Below are 22,388 nucleotides of genomic sequence, written 5' to 3' on the forward strand. Positions count from 1 at the left end.
ACAGTGTATTACTTACAGAAAAGGCTGAGTTTCATGATGGCAGAAATTACAAGGAAATAAGAGGTTTACTAGCTTGTTTTCCAACACTCCATGCTTTGATTTTTGTAGCTATTAAAAATGCTGTAATTATCTTCAGTGTATGACCAGCTTTAATGCTAGTGAAACTTGCACCTTCTGTAAGTTAAGCAGCAGTGTTTTTGTGCCAATTGGCATCTAATTCCTTAAGTAATCCCAAAGACAATCCCAGGAATGTAACTCAAATCAGTGGTGTACACTGGTTCTGCTTGGGTTTTGTGAGTGCTTTTATATGAACTGGGAAGGATAAGCATAAGGTACTGTAGAAAACCTTGAATTGTGCTAGCAAGGAATAAATTATGCAAATAATTACATGAAAGAATGTCATCAGTTCATTCTGTAGTACTATGAGGTTCCTCATGCTTAAGCTCAGGAATGGAAAACATCAGGTGTCATCTCTGTACTGTCTCATCTCTCTCTTTAGCCAATGAGGAGAGATAAGCACTTTAAGAGAATTAATTACACCCTTCTTACACACCTGCCTTAGTTTGCATTAGATCCTATAGCAGTCATGCCATCATTTAAGTTCCTGGAAGCCCAATTTTCCTGACCCAGGTGAGGTGGACTTGGCAGCCCCTGCGCACCAAGCAGGGTAGCATAGTTTGAGTGAGTGCTGAGAGAAGGATATGCAGTAGGCAGAAGCTAGTGGAAAGATGTTACATGCAGCTAAAGGTATGTGACTAACAAGAGTGAGATAGAGAGCAACTATGACTTCTGTGGATTTACACCTACCTTCCTGACTATGATTATTATGGAGGTGGCCTATCCACAGATCCACCTCTCCGCCTTTTCATTTAAAGTGGTAAAACCACTCTTTTCTGCAACCCTTGCCTATTTTATATGTTACCAAATTCCCAGAGTTAAAATACAATAGGAAGGATTTTTGCTTCAAAAACATACCCTTATTAATTAAAATTCAAGTGACAAAGGATCATAGTCCTTCTGGAACTGCTTGTCTCTCTCCCTTTACTGCAAACTGAGCTATAATGAATACCCCTATGTCTCAATTTTTATCAGGATGGCAGAGATGATGAAATTAGAGATGGCAAATCTTATTGTCAGTGCCCACCTTTCTCCTGTGACCTGCTGGCCTGGACTAAAGATCCTCCATACTTCTGGGCAGAGAGTACAATACCGCTACAAGCCTTTGACTGGACACTACAAGATGAGACAGGTTGTGTATCCACTTGCATACAAACCCACAGCCCAGAACGCTGCATAATTCTTATGATTGTTTGTCCCAAGTGGACTTCTGAGTCAGTGATATGCAGTCTCATTCAAAAACCCTGTGACAGTTCCAGAGTGTATTGCAACTGTCATAATCACCAAAGGAAAGTGGAAGGCTTTTTTTAAAACAAACAAACAAACAAAACAACCCCCCCTAAAACCCCAAACAAAGAAAAAAAAAACAAAACAAACCAACAAGAACCAACAGAAACCAACAAAACAAAACAAACAGAAGAAAACCAACCAACCAACCAACCAAAAAACCCAGTAAAAACCAAACCAAAACAAAACCTACCAAACCAACCCACCAGAACCAATTTCGTTGCTCACTGACAGTTTTTAGGACAGCTGATGTGACTGCATTCACTTACAGGATGTAAAACAGAGATTTCAAAACTGGTGCTGAGAATCCCAGTGAAGAGTGGCATTTTTCTGGTCTTTCCTACACTCTCGCATCACAAACACTGGAAACGTGTAAGCTGGGTATGAGACAGCAGTGTGGAGGAGGGAGCACAGCTTGCTTTACCTCTCCCTTTCAACACTGACAAATGCCCAGCACTGACATCTGTCAGCTCTGACAGTGTCACACAAGAAGTCTTCTGCCTCAGCTTACAGCCAGGTACAAAAGCAGGTGTTGTGAAGCACAACTGCTACCTTGACACTGACTTGAGGATCCCCCAAGCCATCTCCATCCCTATTACACTGTGAATACTGTCAGTTCTACTCTCACCTTGAGCTATGCACACAGCTCCAACTGCACTGATTCTGGGCTGCCATGCAAACACAAAATTTGTGTTCCTATGTTCATATCTGCTCCTATTTCAGCTGACTATAATTTCTGAAAGGCAGAGCAACCTTAATTCACTAAGGCTAACGTAGTCGCACTGCAGACTGCATGCTCATCCATAATGCAGGACTACAGACTAAAAAAAGACCGGCTCCAAGCACTCTAATCTTGGCACAGGTGATTTACTGAAGTATTGCTTCTGCAGCAAAACTCAGATCCCAGCAACACAAAGCTGAACTGATTTCATCTGAGAAGCAAAGAATGCAGTTATAGGTGTGACTGTAAACTAACACACAATGCCAAATTTGCAGTTAGTTCATATGCTTTCTTTTAAAATGTCTTCACTTAAAAGGTCACTTCATTATTCTTGCTTTATTTCCAAAAAGATGAAGACCACAAACACAAAGCAGACTGAAATATATATCAGATTTCAGCAGAGCAAAATACATAAAAATTAGAAACAATTATGTAAAATGCCTAAAGTGCAAATTAACAGAACAGCCATTTTGTCAGAGACAACTGCATGGATGTTTAGAAAGTTAGTATGTAACAAACTGATAATTAATAGGTCCACATGCTCTGTAAATACCACATGTAGCATCCTCCTTACTCAGTGCTTCAAAGTACCAGCCTGCATAATCCTCCCTGAACACAGTTCAGCTCCTTGATCCCTTCCTTTGCAATATGCCTCCATAACCTCCAAGAACCTCTGCCATTTCTCACATCCATTTCTTCATATTCCTTGGAAAGTCTCCGAGCTTCATAATTATTTCATTTCTTGCTTCAAAACTCTTTTTTTTTTTCCTGGAATTCTTCTTACGAACATGACATCTTTTACATATATATATATATATACACACAGAGAGAGTTTACTAAAACCCCTGCCTGTTAGGTGTGCAAGGTTGCTTCATTGTACCCTTGCACTCTCATTCATTTGCATCATCCTGGAGTGTCTTATCCTAATGCTTAAACCACACATTCTCTGGGCAGAGAATATTTCCTCACTATGTTTGTGGGCACTTTGAGCAACCATTTAGTAAGACTGCAGCCTAAGAATTAGCCAACACAAATAAAAATAACAAGGGAAAATAGTAACTGTACAACAAGCTGGGGAACAACAAGCAGAAGCATTTTGGAATTGCAAAAGTCCTGTAGCAGGTCTAGATAGGACACGCCATTCATCTTTGTTTGCTCCTTTATTTATGTACTGAGGCTACATGGAAGTTATGCCTGCTAGTAGTAGCTGGTGGCTTGGAAGCTGAGTTTAGATATCATGAACTGAAAAACAATAAATGGAAGGAAAAGCCATGTGAAAATAAAACTTCCAGATTTAGAAGATGCAGAGAGAGGCAGTAAGGGTTCTGTGCCTGTAAGTTTGTGTTGAAGTCAGTAGAAGCTGGTGTGTAAAGAAAGTAAGAGGTCAGGGATTTGTGGTCAAGTTTAAAAGTTAGGAGTGAAACAGTACAACAGCACTGATGTTTTGTTTCTAGTCAATATCATCATTTGAACAAAAACATACATTCTGAATGCATGATTTTAGCTGCAGTAACTAGATGTATACCTTCTAAAAAGATAAGACTATTAATGCTTTACTATAACAAAACCATAAAGAATACTCAATGAATACTGCAAAGACATCCCGTAGTATGTTATCGAAAAGGTTACCAACTTCAGCACTAATAATTAGCTTACTGAGTTATGAATTCTTCAATGTTTAACAACATAATGACGTATAGCTCTTGTTTAGAGGCAGCAAGTATTGCTAAACTAGTAAATATTAGTTTATCAGTAGAGCAGATCTACCTGTAGAGTTCATAGCTGAAAAATGGACAGACATAATTTCTATTCTCTTTTCTATGAGAGAACCGATGAACAGTTAGATCATGTGCAGAAAACAGAAACCAGTCTCATAATCTTAAATTCATTGTCCTGTCCCATGGATTAATAATATCTGCTGCTTTTAAACATCTCTATTAATGCTATACTAAAGGACTATTGTAATCAAAGTCCTTCAGATATACTACAAATATTTTCCAGTAGATAAGTTTGGAACAATTATTAAACTTCAGAAACATTGCCATGACTCTTCACCATAGCAAAAAACAGGAACCTCCCTTTATGAATGGGTGGCAGAGTGCACGAGCTCGAGTCAGTCTCTTACCTTGAAGTCGTTGCATGACATTAGCAATATCTCTTGATCTTGCCACTAGCCGGGATGAGGCCATGTTCTCTTTGCAGCGAGTCCACTTTCACTGACAGAAGTCTCCCTCCAAGCCAGTGACCTCAGAGAGATTTTAGGGTTCAACCCTCTGACTGGTGCAGTCAGATGCCTCCAGTCTAACGCCAGCCCTCACAGTGCCAGGGAACAACACAGGCAAGCAACCTCAGCACCTGAGAAAGAAAGAACAAGGCTTAGAGGAAACTTTTACCACCTCTGCAAACTAAAAAGTCTGAGTCTTAATAGCTGTTTTAACACATAAAGAAAGGTATGTTTTAGCCATAGAGTACACTCCAGCCAGAGACACAATGCTGAAAGCTTGCTTGGCAATCATCAGCAGAATGAAGCTACAAAAACAAATCATTAAAAACAATTGGCAATGCACCAGACATCAATGCTTTCCTGAGGATGCTTGTGGCTGTTGTTTGAGAACTAACAATGATGTTACACATAGTAAAAATAATATCATAATACTTTCTTGATGTAAATAATATTAGGCGTAAAGGAGGAAAAGGCAAAACACTTGCAAAATTCAAAAGCTGTACAACTCATCCTATTTCACCATGCTGTGAAGGAGCACATAATAGTAACTTGTTGATCAGAATAATCCCTAACTCCACTGGACTGTGTGCTCTAATCTGAAATATTGAGATTCATATGCTTTATTATTAAATAAAATCATATTTACATTCAATTTTCAAGTGTATAAGGATGTATTTGGTGTCATTTAACATCAAAAGCTGTGAAGTAGAACTGCTGCATGAACTTGATATAGTAAGATCTACATGACTATGAATCTGGTCTAAAAAAAAGAAAAGATCCAATTAGATTCTTCAGATAATGTTATCCATAACATCTTGTCTGCTGCAGAACAAGTACATGTTGTGTATGTATGCAGCTGTTGATACTGAGTGTATAGACACCAAGAATAATTTGATTCATACTACACATCCCAAATTCAGGATGATATACAGTTAATCAATATCACAAATATTAGTGGTTTACTGGCACTGTGCACTTTCCTCTTTCACTAGCCCTAACGTCTGTCAGAGAATAGAGTCCTTCAACTTCAGACAGACAAGCCTTTAGGCCATACAGCTTTAGGCATGCTGAACTGTCCCAGAGGAGCTATGTCAACATGTAAGGTCTGCCAGAGGAAATCACGTTTCAAAATTTCCTTTTCTGAGCCTTCAAAACCTTCTTGATCAAGGGAACTCCCTGCTTTCCCTCTTACTGATGTTTTTATTGTATGTTTACCTTGTATTTTGGATACATAAGCACTGCTCAGGTCAGCAGACCCAGGCTGGCTTTAAATGAGTGTGGCCGGGGGAAGCACACTTCCTGTGGATCATCGTGTAGGAAAAAGTAAAGTCCACCCGTGCACACAAGCTACACTCCTGCATGTCATTGCCAGACTGATCCCAGTACCTACTCCGACGAAGTTACTGCTATTTTTACATACGTCTACAGTTTGCACAAGACACACAGATGTTCCTATCCCCACTTTCTTCCCATGCATGCCTCCCTTCTTCAGAGATTTCCTCCCTTCCATTCCCCTTCCCCACCTTCCAGGCTTTGTCCCACTCCTTTTCAGGGTGCACAGACACCGTGCCTATCAGCCATCGTCTCACAAACATGGAAAGGCACCCTGGCAGCTAGGAAGCCTCACCTTGCAACAGCTAGGGAGGAGAAGGTGCCATTAGCACACCTCTTGGCTGCAACACAGGCTGAGGCTGAGGGTCCTGTAGCGTGACTGAGTTGCTTCACAGAATATTGGTAAGCACAGCTCTTCCACAGCAAACACCAAACAGTGCCTGACTTGGATGGAGCAAAAGGAGGTTTTCTGTTGCTCATGCTCACATATGCACATATGCCAGCTTCGTGGCCTTTGCTTTCTTTGCCATAATTAAATGAAACAACAGGTTGTCTAGCCCCATCCAACCCAGAAATATTTGTAACACAGTGGGTCAATGCAGCCTTGTTTCTGCAGCAGTGGCACTGCTAATATTTTGAGCAGTACAGCAACTTTTAATAGCAAGCTGCTAAACTAATTGTTGGGCAGAGATAAGGGGTATTAAAAATGCCTTGTCTGACTGTTTTTTGGCTAAGAGCAGTAACAATATCAGAACACCAGCCCACTCACACCATGACAGAGCTGGTGTAAATCAGCTGTATGTGAGCAGATTTAGAGGAGCTGTGGAAGATGCTGATCCAACTCCAAGTTAAAAGCGTCTGGGAAGTTGTAATGAAGATGTATGTTCTATCTACTCATACAGCAGGCTGAGTCACTGTGCAGCTATAATGGCAGACTTGCAATTAATAATTTATCTAGCTGATATTAAATTATAAGCTACATAAGAAGAATCTGCGGTTCTAAATATGGCTCCTCATTCAAAAGCTCCTTTGCAAGCAGTGGGAATTAATTCATTTAAAGAAGGCACCAAGTTAGTACAGGTGGGAAGGAGAGATTCTTGTGTGCACAGCCACCTCCGCAGGCAGAAAAAAAATAGCTAAGACATCATCGGGATAGATGAAACTAAGCTACATACACACTTCTTGCCTGTCTTCAGCCAACATCTAAAGCTCCAGAGAACAAGAAAAAACTACACGCACAGTCAGCTATTCAATGTAATGCAGAGGGAATTTTTTTTCTGATTTCTACATATAGTTAAAGCCTACAAAAAAAAGATTTTTCCTACTGAAAGATTATGTTCCTCAGTTTTGTAAACATGAAGACCTTCATTAAATCTTAACTAAACATTTTCATAGCTGTTACACAAAATAAATAAATAGAATGACCTTTTCATTTCAGTGCCAGGCAAAAAGACGTATCTCAGATGGATGTGTTGTCAAAAGGCACAGGTTTTTAAAAAAGTCTATGGCTTAAATCTCATAAATCTTAGCCTGAAATAAACCTGAGAGACTGTATGAGCTATTCGGTGATTTAGCATTCAACAAGTGATTATTCATTGTTGCTAATTATTAATTTCTTGGTCTGAACATACAGGGAATGAATACACAAGAGTGAAATGGAACAGTTTTGCATATAAATTAGATTTTTTTAATTATATTTGCCACTTATCTGGATTTAATGGATGAAGTTAGTTACACTGACATTATTTTCTTATATTATTGTCCTGGTACTCTGTTTTTAGATGAAAAGAGGAAACACGAACTTGTCTCTTTTGAAAGCCATTAGGCCTAGCAATCGGCTATAGTAATATACAGTTTACAATTCTCTGGATTGTATTGTTTCTCTCTTCAAGTGCTAGAAAAGTAGGATGCCTATTCTACGAAACAGAACAATAAAAATACTAGATTTATTATGGGCTAACTTTTCCAGGTTCCCAGTGTAATCCTTATTTTTTCATTATCCTTGGCAGTGCTTTGAATTATCTGCAATTAAAAAAATTAATATGTTTTCCCTTTATTGGTAAACCTAGAGTACCATTGGCAAGACCAGGTTGTATTTTATCTTAGTTCTTAAAATTTATAAAACAGACATGCCTGTCAACAGCCCGGTTCCAGAAAATCAAAGGGACATCTGCTAGGTGCAGACAACATATGATATTTGCAACAACGGCTGAAGATAAACCTGAACAATAAAAGGGTAAAAAATTCTCTGACTGTCCTTCATGTTTGCACAAATTGCAGATAGTCATTACACTGGATTGATGCCACATATAGCAGCTTGGGGATAATTACTACTGATGTGAAAGCATGGTTGTACCAGGAAAGAGTTTTAGACTTCTATAATCTCCTATTACAGCAGCAATGGATAAAGAGACTCCAGACAAGCAATGATAAACACTGATAAATAAGTAAAGGTATTGTTAAGAGCGAGAAATAGGCAGGTGGCAAGCAGCAAAAGGACTGTTCCTAATCTGGGACATATAAAAAGAGATATTTGAGAGGACAAAAACCACAGAGTAATAAATTCGAGAAACTCCTGCAGCTAGAAGTCAGATGTTACATAGATACAAGAAATACAGTGGAATAACTAAAAGAACTATAGCACTGACCAGAATCTAAAGAATAACAGAAATAAGGTCAAGTTCTGGAGCACAAAGAGGCAGACTTCTCTGGTAAGAAACAGTGGTACAGAACTGACCTAGTCAAAGAACACTTCCAGGAAAGAATTTCCAAGCATGGTTTACTGCTGTAGCACTAGGGGTCCCCTCTGATCCATAGGCTCTGCTTCTGAAACATAAGAGGTCTTGAAACTGCTGCCAGACTGATAGACACTGCTGGAATGGATGCAGTTCTGTGAGGCAGCAGTGATCCTCGTGTCAATCAGGAATAAATGATTCACAGAAAGGTAGGAACCAGAATTTTCTGGAAGTCATAATTGCATTTAAACATCAATCACAGAACTAGCTATTTTGGATTGGGCTTTAGTTAGAAGCAGGGTGGGGTGGTGGGGAGGGCAAAACAAATCAGAAAATACTTCCGACTAAGAAAATTATTGACGTAGTCCACACTATTAGAAGAGTAACCCAAAGCACGTAAGCAGGTCAGGAGATTATCCAAAGAGAGAGTGCTCAAAAATAAATAAAAGGGAAATCAGTTACAGAAGGAACTAGACTGAAGAGCACAGAGTCCCTCTCCCCTCTGAAACACACTGGAAATTTCTTTAAGTCCAAGGTCCAGTAACTATACACCTGTGAAAGGCAGAAAAAAACTGTTCCAGGCATAACTGGAAAAGCTATCAGTCAGAAATAAGTGGGAAGAAATAAAGGATAAGAAGGGAACTGCTCTTCCATAGCTCAGTCTCCACAGGGATGAAGAGAGACTTGCTGAAAGACCAGCTGACTTAGACTAAGGAAGTGAAGAAAGAAAGCAAGCAGTTCTTAGATAAATAAGTAAAAAGGAAGTAGAAAATAAGATCAAATGGAGATTAATTTGCTTCAGTTAGTGTTATACTGATTTTTTCACTGAACCCAATTCTGAAAGACAAAGGCACAACAGAAATGGAAAAAGCACCATCTGAAATAAAATCCAAGTTAAAAGTGGAAAAAAATTGATAAAATTAATCCCAGAATACTAAAAATTGTGGCTGATGGGTTGAGAATCCATTTGTAAACTTCTTTGAATAAATCTGTCAAGTTGCAAGTAATGTCTACTGGATACATTAAAACTAGGAGCTAGGATGAAGAAATGGGGTGGAGTGATCCAAATGATTCTTAAACTATCTTCAAAAAAAATGCAGTACCTCCTTACTGGTCTTCCAAAATCCAGGCCAGCAGAAGAGTACCTTTGCTAATTGTTACAGATGGTTGAGATACAAATCTCTAGCTGCTTGCTTAAACCCAACGTAGCCCAAGTCAGCGCGTACTGGAACTTTCCCAAGTCCAACGGGACATAACTGTGCACCATATAAGATCATGGAAAATGCAATTTTGGCTCTGAAATGTGTTTTTGATAGCACTGTCACTCTGTGCTTCCTTTCTCTACTGCACGGATTGCTTTTGAATAGAAAAAGGTGGAAGAAGAGACAGGTTATAACCTTTGACAAAGAACACTATGAAACAGGAATACTAAAACGAGATGTTCTCACTGACTGTTCAACCCCAAACTGACTTATGTGCAGTAGTTACCTGAAGGTATTAAAATCTGTTTGTCTTAGGGAGTGTAGGGAGGAAGAGAGAGACAAGTTTGTGTCCTCCTTTCTGGAGGTCCAGATTATTTTGGTTCCTCTAGTCATTGTTCAGCATTACCTGGAGCTGAACAAGAGTTCCTCATTTTGCACAAAGTTGAGGGTTTGCAACAGCAATTTATTAATTTGGAAAATTCAAGTTAATTTGCATATCTGGCATTCAAAACCATGGCCTATATGGCACACAGTTTATCTATACGCTTTATCTATAACTGTACTCTAGCATTTACAAATTATTTGTAAGACCTTAGCCATGCACACATCTATGTATGCATTTACATTTCAGCAAGTGAATGCTTTATTTTTTACTTTCTATTAGTCTTTTTTAGGGATAGGCAAAACTCCAGGGGTATGAAACACTGATTCTTGTCTAGAAAGCTGTAATTCCATTTGAACAGAAAATGCAAAGTGTTCTAGGAGAAAATAGATGGCAGAGACTTGTTATTTTTTCTAAAAAATATCAGAACATACATTGTTAGCTATATTCAAAGAAAGGTCGTTCATTGTCTTTCTGATATGAAATTTTATATACAGTGTATGCTACACTTTAGTAATCCTGCTATTGAAATTCTTCAGGAATATATTACAGTTTCTATAGATGTTGATAATAGCAAGAGACTGGGATCAGTAGCTCATAACCTTCTACAAACACAGGATATAATCCTTGCCTCATAGAGCTTACTATCTTTACAGACAAAGACAGGCCAAGATTAAGATCAGAGGTCACAATACGCAGGCAAATAGGACAGAGTGAAGTTTGGCTATAATGTGTAAGCTGGTTAATGGTAGGAGAACCACTGCTGATTTTTCTCTTTTAATACTGATATGGCATCTAGGATTTCCGTGGCATAATATTGCCTATGGCAGGAGGATCTTGCACTGATACATCTGTATGAGAAAAAAAACCCAGGCCACTAAAATAGAAACACTGAGGCATCTCAGGAAAGGGTGGTTCAAGCCAAGCCTGAGATAAGCAAGTAAGAATCAATTCTTTGTTATTTCTGCACATCTCCCAGGCAAGACAGCTTATCTGAAGTATAATTTGTGAGCAAGGGGCAAATACAGCTGCCACATGAATGGAAAAGCAGAAACTCCTCTGTTTTTCCCATTAAATCTGTGCCTTTGAGTGAAACAAAAGCAAAAGTTCAGCTGCTTCAGAGGTACACTGCTAATGTTATTTTTGTGACCTCTAAGGAGACAGAAGAGCACTAAAGTTTTGTCACTAGCCATTGTAATGGGTAAGTATAGAAATAATTGTTTATGTTTGATGTATGTACTTTCCCAATAGCCACTACTTGAAAAGAAAAAAACTGAACCACAACTGACTTCCTTTAACAAAGCATAACTGAGCTGCGTTAATGTGGTGTCTGTCCAAACGGCGAATACATGTGTATGTCTCTTGGGGACTGATCCACTGAATGCCTGTAGACCCACACTGATCACTCTCGCTGCACAGACCTTGGAAGCTCTCCAGGAATTCACACCTTGTGCAGTGCTTCACCCAGCAAAATCCTCCTCAAGGCCAGGCACTATCTTCTACCCTAATGCATTTATATACTGAAAGGTGCTGCTCCTCTTTTCCTGTGCTCCTCCACTCTCTCTGACCTAGTATTAAAGTGTAAGCTTGAGCAACATACTTGCTAGCAGGCTGTGTAACTCAGCATAGCTCTACTGCACAAGAAGCTGCTCCTAAGGTCCCAAAGTAAAAAAAAAGAAGAAAAAAAAAACAAACACCAAAAAAAAAAAAACAACCTTTGAGGATTCTTCTGTTTAATAAAGAGAAAGCAATGCTGCATGAAGGTGTACAGTCATGATGAGATTCTTGTGTCTGTACTAAGTGCAGCAGTCTAAATCATTACTGGCACTTATCAAAATTAATTAAAGTTAAAATAAAATAAAATAAGTCTCAAATCTGTAAAATGTGTTTGGGTTCATCAGTTATTAATACCTATCCATTCGTATTTTGTACTCAGCAACACAGAATTTCCACTGACAAGTGTAATCTCTGAAGGTACTACTAAACAACAAACCAAATCACCCCAGATGCTATGAACAGGAATTAAATTAACATCGGAGAAGTGGAGAGATTATTACTTCTACTTTCACACCCAGCAAGAGTTTACGCAGGTGGATATTGAATCACTCCAACATGCAGCACCATGTTCAGTCTGGAGAGCTCCTTTTTCCAGGGGAAACTTTGGTGCTTCAAGGAGTATGATAAACATCCCATGTGACAATGGATATGGACTCTTACCAGAAAATAAAAAAAATAAAGTTAATAACTCTACAAATTTCAACACTGCACCTCACAAACCAGTTTTGTCATGTCACTCAGAACACAACACTTAGCGCAACAAAGACATAGCACCCTGATATTCTCTGCCCAGTGGCAATATTTAACATAGCTCGTCAGCATTTATAGCTTGGGATCTGGTTTAAGTGTTTAAGTGCGGACAAGAATCATGAAAATAATTATCAAAAATGTGAGAAGGCAGACAATCCATCACTAGTACTACTACAGGAAAGTGTGTGCCTGTTAACAATCTTTCAACAGGCTCCGAGCATGAAAAGTGCTGGCAAGCAGCCAGAAACACCACATACTATTTCCCTACGAGCCACATAGGTACAAATCCCTCACAGTGATGAGCACTGGAGTTTCCCTCAGCGTCATGTAGGTGATTTACATAAGTAATTCCTCATCAGTTTGCAAATACAATTAGTCTGACAAGCACTTTTCCCCAGCATGAACATGGTTGAAAGTATAATTGTCAGAATCCTAGTAACAACCTTGCTGTTTGTATTTCAGCAGTTCTCACCTCCGGGAAGTTACCACATATACCAGAGAACACAGGGACTCTCGCATCATTGTTGTGGTGCACTTGTCCTTTTTGCACCATCACTGCAGAAAAACCAGCCTAACACAGGTTCTTGGAAGTGCATGGGAATACTCAGATCTTCCTTGAAGAACTACATTTTGGCCTGCAGTGTGTGACTGAGCATAAAACCGGGTATCACTGCAACACACACGTGGACTCAGGGGGCGAACCACAGCCCTCCTCCGGGATTTTCTACCCCCGTACTCAGAAAAGCCAAAACCTCAAATCCACGCAGGAAAACGCAGGCTCCGCAATCACGGCAGCGAGTTCCGATTAACCTCAAGAGAGTTCGGCTCTGGGGAGAAGGCAGCGGCTGGAGAGGGGTGCAGCCGGCAGAGGCTGCCCCATGGGGGGTCTCTTCTTCCTGACCGCGGTCCAGCGGCTCACTCTGGGCTTATCGAGGCGGCGGCCCCTGCTGAACGCCCGCAGCCCGCGGGGGACCGCGCCGCAACTCTGACACCCCCGGCCCCGCGCTGCCCCCGCCGTTCCTTACCTCTGACCGCTGCTCCGCACTGTACCGCTCTGCTCCGCGCCTCGGTGCGCCCGGCGTCGCTCCCTGGTTACCGAGTACGCCACGCCGCGCCGGCCTGCGGGGAGGAAGCAGGTGCGGGGGGGCGGAGAGGGCGGTGAGCGGGTCTGCGTGTGCGGGCTGCACCGGGCCCGGCCCCAGCAGCGCTTCTCAGGCCGCGGCCGCCTCCCAGCTACAACCCCCCGCCCGTGCCCCTGAGCCCGCTGTCCTTGCGATGTAGCGCGGGGGGGTCCGCCGCGCCCCGCCCCACCGCGGCTGCAGCAAGGCCAGGGCGGCTTGCCCGGGAGTGGATGCTTTGGCCGCTGCTCTCGGGAACCGGGGGATGAGACACCGGCCTCGGCCCCGAGCCTGAACACCCCCCGAACTGCGTCCTGGAGAGGAGCCAGAATACTTCTGAGAATGTATCGGGCTGTCGGTGCTAATTGCTATCACTACTCGTACTACTGTTATTATTGTTGCATTGCGTACCCTTCTGCAGGGCATTACCTTTAGCGTAGGCTCCAGAGCGCCGGTCGCGCACAAGGCAGAGAGCTGCACCAGCAAACTGGGACACCACCGGTACTTACATAACAGCAGCAGGACAGAAGGAGCCAGCAAAAGAGAGTCTGCCACTTCTGAGCTCAAAGCACGCTAGCCGTGCAACAGTGTTTGTGACACTGGGATAAAATGCGATTCTGCCTCTTCAAAAGACATTTCACAATCCCTGAGACTTGTCTGTGCTTTTTCCTCCCTTCATTTTTATTGTTACAATTAAAGCTAGATTCATACGGTAGAAAGATATTTTTCTGCTTAAGGGATTGCTCATCTCTGGTCTGTATCACTGGGAAAGAAAAACACTCATGTAGAGCAGAAGTTGGGAGAAATGGTGCCAATGTACCCCTTGGGTTTCATCTTTTTGGCAGTGCTGCAGTGATTCTACATTAGCATGCAGGGTGTTTACTGGGTGGATGGATGAAATCCGAGTTAGGCAGCAGTGATTACTCAGCACCATCCCTTCCTTTAGCACTAGTCATGTTCACATTAGGGCTACCCTTCTGACAGGAACACTTACACTTGTGTCACCTATCGTGACACAACACACAGTTATGGATCACAAACTTGGAGCCACGATACCATGAGGAAGAATCAGACATACCAGGAGGATTCTTGTGAAACTGAGGTGTATGTATCCAGGTCACCTCCAACCAGCCCACAGATTCTCTCTTCATGACAATGAGTGTAGCCAGGCATATGGGACCTGAAATTTTCTCCTCTTGAGAGTTGTGAGGGTTTTGTTTTGGGTTGGGTTTTGTTTGCTTTGGTTTTTCTTTGGTTGGGGCTTTATTTGTTTGTTTTATTATTTGGCTGGTTTTGTTGTTTTGTTTGTAGTTTGGTTTTGTTTGTTTGTTTGGGGTTTTTTGTGCGGAGAACTGCAAAGCCTTTTTCATTCAATGCTTTCCTACCCTTGTTTGTCCTCCATCTTTGTCATACCCCATGCTTGTTGCAGCCTCAAAGATGACAAAGGAAGTGGATGCTGACATGCCCCTGAGTTTCCCCTTTCCACATAGATATTTTTGATTAATAAATTCCTCACTTTGCTGTCTCTTTCAGAAAATGCCATTTTATTTTAACTTCCTAGGTTGAGAATATGAGTATTAACATTAGAGGGAACATCTTTGCTACAAAAGCTTAGACTTCATATAGTAATATTACTATTATTTGAAGCAATTCAGCAAAGAAAAGTAGTTGTTAGAATAAGCTTCATTCTCTAAATTGCAGCACTATCTGCTGCACTGCATGTTTTAAATGGTTGAGGTATATTCTGCCTATCAGTTATAACAGGAAGCCACAGAAACCATACTGATTTCTGTACAGCTGGTTTAAGCTTAATATGAAGAAAAGAAGATGTGGCTTTTTAAAATCTCTTCCTCTTTGTAGATTGCATGTGAATGTAATGTCACTCCAGTTCATCCAATTGTTCTTACACCAAAATGTCAACTCCAGCTGAGGACAGAGCTGGAGTCCACCTTATATGAAAGATGTATTCCAGACTAAGGCGACAGCCACTGTGAGCTTCACTGCTCTTACACAGATTTTTTTTGTTAGAAAAAAATTGTTTTCATTATCCTAGGAACAATGCACTACAGTTTATCATCATTACTTTTCTTGTTTTGCTTTTAATTGTTAAAAAAATCATGAACTGAAACTGTTGCCACTAGGGTGTTTGTCGATAGCCCTTCTGGAAGGAAAGGGGACTCCATTTGCTAGCATATAGCAGTTCTGGCAAAGGCTAACCTCAATTTTGATGCATGTTCTTTCATCATAACTGGGAATTTGTCAATAGAGAATCTAGAAACATATTCAGATATTTTTATTAATTTTTAATTCATGACATGTTTAAGCTTATACTTGATTCCACTACAATTTTAAACGTGCTTAACATTAAATGGTCATACTAAGTGAGGATTCTTTACTAGATGTTGGCACTGCTTAAAGTGAGAAATAGACATTACTTCCACTTTAGAGAGACAAGAAAGAAAAGTATAGTAACATAGGTAATTACTGGCCTCTTACTGTGTCCAAAACAAATTACTAAGCATGCAGCACACTTCCAAGAGCACTCAGGTAAAAAGGTCTCCACTAAGGACATGTGGGAGCCAGAGGAACTTCCCTGGTGGACAAGTCTAGCCATGCACTGAAGGGTAGTGTCCCTTCTTGAACAAACCCATCTTCTGAGTGCTCTAGTACAGCATTACAAACTGCAAGGAAGCACAGCCAGTGTTACCAATGCTGGCTCTGTGTAATGAAAGACACAGAACCACTGAGGACCACTGCTTTTAGCTGGGGCATGGATGAGGTTTTGGTAGTGAAGAATTCAGGACATTCCTCCTTAGAAGAGAAATACTACCTTTAAAGGTGGTAAAGTAATGTTTCAGTTTGCCTCTCTGTTGTATCACTCTGTGCTTGGTCCACTTTGGGTCAGTAGACTTCAAGAAAGTTCTAAACCAAGTACAGACAATCCAGAAGACAGCCGTAAGAATGGTGGAAGGTCTAGAAGGTGCAACCCAAAAGACTGAAATAGTTGTTTAATTTAAAGATTAGAAAGTGATGAAATGTATAAAAGCATTCAAAACCATGAAGGACCACTACAAACAGAAGGGATAATCCCTTCTCTGTGTTCACAGTGTATAGGACAAGAAGTAATGTGCCTACCTGGCAGTAGGTGAGATTTTCAAATCAGAACTGAAAATTTTAGGAGCAAATAAAGTTTTATATCACCTACCGTAAGGAGGAAGGGAAAAAACATCATGGGAGTTTTTAAAGTACAGACCAGGCAAGTGTCTTCCTGGAAAGCATTTTTATTTTTTTGATGCTTTGTCACGCTACAGAACAGGATATCTCTTTAGGTATCTTGATCGCTTCCGAGTCTATTTGTTGTGATTCTGTGAACGTTGAGACTGGTTTGAGCAACAGAGCATACCCTTCTTTCTGTAAGTTTTGCAGCAAGAAGTAGTTGCCACTTCCTTCCTGTCCTGAACTGGCAACCAGGGCTGATGTGTAAGATTAACATTGCCACACATCTCCTGAGAGATGTGTGCAATTCTACATCTGTTTTTCATGTACTGTATCAAGTATAAATGTATAGTCATGGACTCATAGAATCATTTAGGTTGAAAGAGACCTTCAAGATCATCAAGTCCAACCATTAAATTAGCACTGCCAAGTCCACCTCTAAATCATGTCCTTAAGTGCCACATTTACACATCTTTTTTAAATGCCTCCAGGGTGGTGGCTCAACCACTTCCCTGGGCAGCCTGTTCCAAAGCTTGGCAACCCTTGCCATAAAGAAATTTTCCTAATATCCAGTCTAAACCTCACTGGCACAGCTTGAGGTCGTTTCCTCTTTACCTACTGCTTGTTGCTTGGGAGAAGAGACCAACACCCACCTCGCCACAGCCTCTTTTCAGGAAGCGATAAGGTCTCCCCTGAGCCTGCCTCTTACAACAGTGGCCAGATTAAGTTCTAGCTGGACTTTGGCCCTTCTGGTTTCCTCCCTGCTTAACTTCACAAGATCCTTGTAGTCTTCCTGATTTGCCTGCCCCTTCTTTTGTCTGAGTTCCAGCCAAAGTTCTCTGTTCAGCCAGGCCAGTTTTCTTTCCTGCCAGTTTGTCTTTTGGCACGTGGGGATGGCCTGCTCCTGCACCTTTAAGTTTTCCTTCTTGAAGAAAATACAGCCTTCCAGCACTCTTTTGCCCTTCAGGACTTCCTCCCAGGGGACTTCGTTAACCAGTCTCCTTAACAGGTCAAAAATCTTCCCTCTGGAAGTCCAAAGCAGCAGTTCTGCTGATCCCTCTCCTTACTTCCCCAAGAATCTGTAAGCTGTCTGATTTTTATTACATAAAGGTCTTGTATATTGTATGTAAACGTATTTGTACATGTTTCTGTTTTATATTTAGATGTAACAAAACTTGGGTGAACATATTTTGACCATAAATTAAAGATACAATTAGAAGCCAGAGAACATGTTCCCTCTAACTTGAATTATACCAAATTACATGAAGTAGAGCAACAGACCATTTAAATTCCCTTGCATTGCACTGAAATGAATGAAAGTAATGCAATGAAATTAAACAAAAGTGAAGTGGGAGTAGAAAAAAACTCAGGAAAAAATAATCTGCTAAACAAGTACATAATACCATGGTATACAAGATGTTCTTTGAAGCTCTGTAAATGTACAGATTGAGCTCAGTCTAGCATATGGCAAGAGTTGAGCTAAAGCAAATGGCATTTATTTCTAATGTTAGTCATCTTATTATTGTTAAGAAACTCATTATATTTATTTGAAATTTATTGTTGTGCCAGTTTTTGACTCATTTGTGCATCATAAATTACACTAAATTGGAAAACTTCTCAAAAAACTCAAACTCCTATACAGGAATGAAAAGCGTATACCCAATGTTGTTTAAAATAGGACTAAAAGGTTATTATTTAAAGGTCATAAGCAAGCAGAAGTACTAAAAATCTAAAAATCATAACATTCTGTTAGGAGCTGCCAATTCCAGTAGCCCCAAGTCTGCCACAGCTCCACATCCAGCCAGTATTATGGCAGCTGGTGCACATACTCACTATATACATACGCACATGGCTGCACACACAGTTTAGCAGGGACTAAAGCCACAGGACTGACCTTATCCTGTTTCCTTCCTGGTTTATCAGAGGGAAAGTCTGTTAGCAGAAAATATATGCAAATACATATCTGTCCATAAAGTGTGAATCTCTCTGGTAGCTGACTATGCACTCAACTGGGCCAGTGCCTGGCCCCAACTGCTGACACCTGGGCATTCCAGCTCTTGAGTCCTACTCCACCATGTGGTACAGTCTCTCTTTTACACCAACACCAAGCACACAAGCAAGGACAAACACAGGGACATGCCATACTCCCCTCAAAGGGCTGGCTTCAGCCATTTGGTATCTCCAGAAGCAGACCTCAGGCTCCTCTCCTCTCCCACTTGCAACAGGCACACTCTCTGACAAGAAGGTCTCTCCTGCAGCTGGTCCAGACCTATGGATTTACTGGGTCTCACAGCCTGGTCCCTCCAGTAGCCAACTCTCATATCCCTGGTCTTTCCAGTGTTACAGACACTCCAATATTTGGCTCATTGGCTTCTTATCCTACCTTCTGGCTGACGGAGTTTGATCTTTGTCAATGATTTCGCCCACATGGGCATTCAACCTGTTGCATACTATGCAGGTTCTCCAGCCTGTCCAGGTGCTGGCAGCAGAGATGCCTGGGCCCGTGGTCCTGCTGCAGTTGCTGTATGCACCCAGACACATGCAGAATAGGGAGCCACTCACCCAGAAAAATACCCAGAAATGGGGTTTAATGAGAAACCAGGGCAGACTTCACCGATCAGGTGTAGGGAACAGCCAGGCAAGTGTGTTTACACATTTTGTCCCCTTACCCCTTTATTTTCCTACACTTCTCCACCCACTCTTGTGCCTCTAGGGTCCTGGGTGTTTTGGAGATATGCCTTTAAACAGATAATCTAACATGATAAAGTAACTTGACGTGAAGCAGTAGTACAGAGCAAACATGATCGGATAGTGCCACCACGTGGAATCTATTAGAAAGTTCTTTCCTTTAGCTCTAGGCTAAAAAGATGGTGCAGAAGCAGTGCAAGAAACTCTCAGCTACCAAACCTGAAGTTATTTTTAATTTCCTTACGTTCTAATAGAAGCAAGATGCCTTTGTCAACTGTGCCTTTAAACAGCACTGGGAAGAATTCCAGCTGGCACCAATCTGAAGCAAGCATGGACAAATTTCAGGAAAAGTCATAAAAACTTGGTTAATGGTCTTCTTGTTATGTAAAACTATGCAGAAGAATTCTATTTCTTTATTTGTTCAGAATAACGTGTGACCAGAAAGATAATTTAGCTTAAAATATAAATAAATTAAAACAATTACTTCTCTGAAGTACAATACTACCATCAAATGTCAATATTCCTTGTGGTAAAAACAATAAGAATGAAAACACAGAGTATTTCAGTGGTCACAGCAGAATGATGATTTGGAGACTAAATTGAAACCTGATCAGAAGAGATGTCTCACTTGTAATGTTGGGGACATTAGAAGATGCATAAGTGTCTTGTAAGGTCAACTCTGAAAGGACATCTAAACAGCAATAGAGAACAGGGTGTTTAATAAGGGGTGAGCAGCTTGGTATGGCACCTGAGGCAGCTACAGCACCTGGCAGGAACAAACCTCAGAAGGTTGATTAAATCAGTCAGTACCCCTTGGGAAAGCTTTTAAGAAGAACTGAGTTCCTTAGCTCTCTGCTTTACTTCAGTTGTAAGCAGCATGCAGGTCTAACGTGAGGCTTACCTCCCTGATCATGCAATATTTACCTCAGAGAAACCCTGGTCCCATGATTTTTTTATGACCTGTCATCAACATATTTAAGATTTTTACCTATCACTATCATTACTTTCCTACTGACTGACGGTCAGTGACTATTCTCTGTCACTGTCATACTTTCAGTTCGAAATCTATTTTCTGACTTCTACACTGGTTTTGATAAAAAATGTAAAAAAAAAAAAAATCTAAAATATGTTAAATATGGTAAATTACAAGGCATGTATTTGGGCCACTGTACACCATATGTGAGTGAAGGAATTTATCCAAAGTCTTTCCTGACCTCATTTTGAATGTATCTTAAAGTCATCAGGTAAGAGAAGTTTCTTGATATTCATGAGAATTTCCACGGGCAGAAATCTGTCATCTCCATGCAATTAATCTTAGCAGATATTATTTTCTGCCTTTTGATGTTGATGGGTAGTGCCAGAAATTCCTCTGAACAGCATCAGGATTCTTTCTATGAGGCATCCATGCTTTTCATCATGATAATTTTCATTCAGGAGCATGAAACTCTATGTCTTGTCAAATAAAACTTAATGAATAGGAAATTTGGTATTTTCTATGAAAAGCTGAAGAATGAGGAGACTTTTTTTTTTTAATATGTTGTTTAAAACAATATTACAACTTTTGCAAAAAATGCTTATTTAAAAGGTTTTCAAGAAGGAAAAGTATAACAGAATACAGAAGCAGTGAAAAATAGTGGTATACAAATCTCATATGTACTGAAACAGACAGAAATTTTACTACAGAACGAACACTTTTTGAATTGCTAGATCAAACTTAAGAATTGAATTTTAGTATTTCTAATTGGCCTGTGGAAAGGCCAAGCAATATTGAAAGAATAAGTTAGCGTGCCTATGAAATGTCTTTCTTTACTTTCCATTATTATATGTCACTCATCTTTTGGCTATAACTGTCTGTCTCCTGTTTCAGTGACGTGCTTTATCCTGAAGGTGGCTGCATTTCATGTGAGTCATTCATTCCTACACTGTCTTCAGTATTTTTTCACTGGATGTCTCCCATGTTCAACTGTGACTAGGAGTAAATTGGCCAGTTTGAAGACTACAGCTCTTGTGCACTGAAATACTTATTTCAGGAAAATACTATGCTACAATAATACAGAATGAGCTTAAAATTCATCAGAATAGTTATTCAGTAAATGTGCTCCTCCACTAGGACAAAAGTCATCAGGGGAGTTCTTTCTTGCTACCTCACTGGTTTGGGTGAATATTTTTTCCTGTCTAGAGCAAATAATTGCTAAATGATGTGCTTGGGAGGACAAGCAAACTTTTGGAAAAGTACTTCTCTTGACAAAAATCTCTCCTAACTGTGTCTCTCTGACCTCCGAAAAATAAGATTTGTATCCGAAAGAGAAGCACAGACTGGTGAGCAGTGGTGATCTATATTCTTAGAGTATTTTACTTTAAAAATAATACCTTTTTTGAAACTGGTCCTCCATCTTATGGGGAGCACTATACACTTCGATTTTAGTAGTACAGTTTGCAGATGACTGTCAGAGTTAAATTTATGGGATTAAAGCCCAGATGCTTGTAGCTCCTCAGCGCTTATCTCTGGAGATTTCTTAAATCTTGAGTTTTCCAGAGGCAGGGTTTGTTTTTTTTTGTTGTTGTTGTTGTTTACAACAGAAAGTTGTAAAGTTCAGAGCAGGTATAAAACGCTACCAGAACAGAATGGCATGATTTTGTGTTGTGTTGATGGGGATGACTATACCAGCCATCAATTTGACTGACATTTCTGAGTCTGAATTGCAGCACCCCAGAAATAAAAGGGCAACCTGCTACAGATTTACCTGGATCATCCATACTCTTGCAGCACAGACTTGCTACAGGCTCATGTCCTCTGGACATGGAAAAGAATTAGCAATATGGTTGCCAGTGGCTTACACAGTGAGAGAATGAGAGTTATGTAGAACTGACTGTATCTCCCTTTTTCACTGAATTCTTTCTGGTCATTCAGTTCCTGACCAGGCTTTGCCAACTCCAGGCCACTCTGACTTTCTGTTCTTCAGTATTTCAATATTGTAAGCTTCAAGGTTTCAGTTATTATGATGAAAGCCAAATGACAGTGAGACATTTATATTTAATGTTTTGGGTCTTTATTTTGA

At 40.5% G+C, this 22,388-nt stretch overlaps 1 protein-coding gene across 4 annotated transcripts in view; it reads right to left on the reverse strand.

The window, feature by feature from the left end:
* SYNE1 (spectrin repeat containing nuclear envelope protein 1) overlaps positions 1 to 4,314 on the reverse strand; it is a gene marked incomplete at its 5' end in the record, with an annotated part of 295,244 nt that extends 290,930 nt beyond the window's left edge. For all 4 annotated transcript variants that reach the window (XM_080616381.1, XM_080616380.1, XM_080616378.1 and 1 more), the window contains one exon: positions 4,251 to 4,314. In XM_080616381.1, the coding sequence (XP_080472507.1) occupies positions 4,251 to 4,314 (64 nt within the window). The remainder of the gene's footprint in view (positions 1 to 4,250) is intronic.
* Positions 4,315 to 22,388: the final 18,074 nt, after the last annotated feature.

Source organism: Psittacula echo (assembly GCF_963264785.1).
Source record: "Psittacula echo genome assembly, chromosome: 4".
NCBI classification, from domain to species: Eukaryota; Metazoa; Chordata; class Aves; order Psittaciformes; family Psittacidae; genus Psittacula; species Psittacula echo.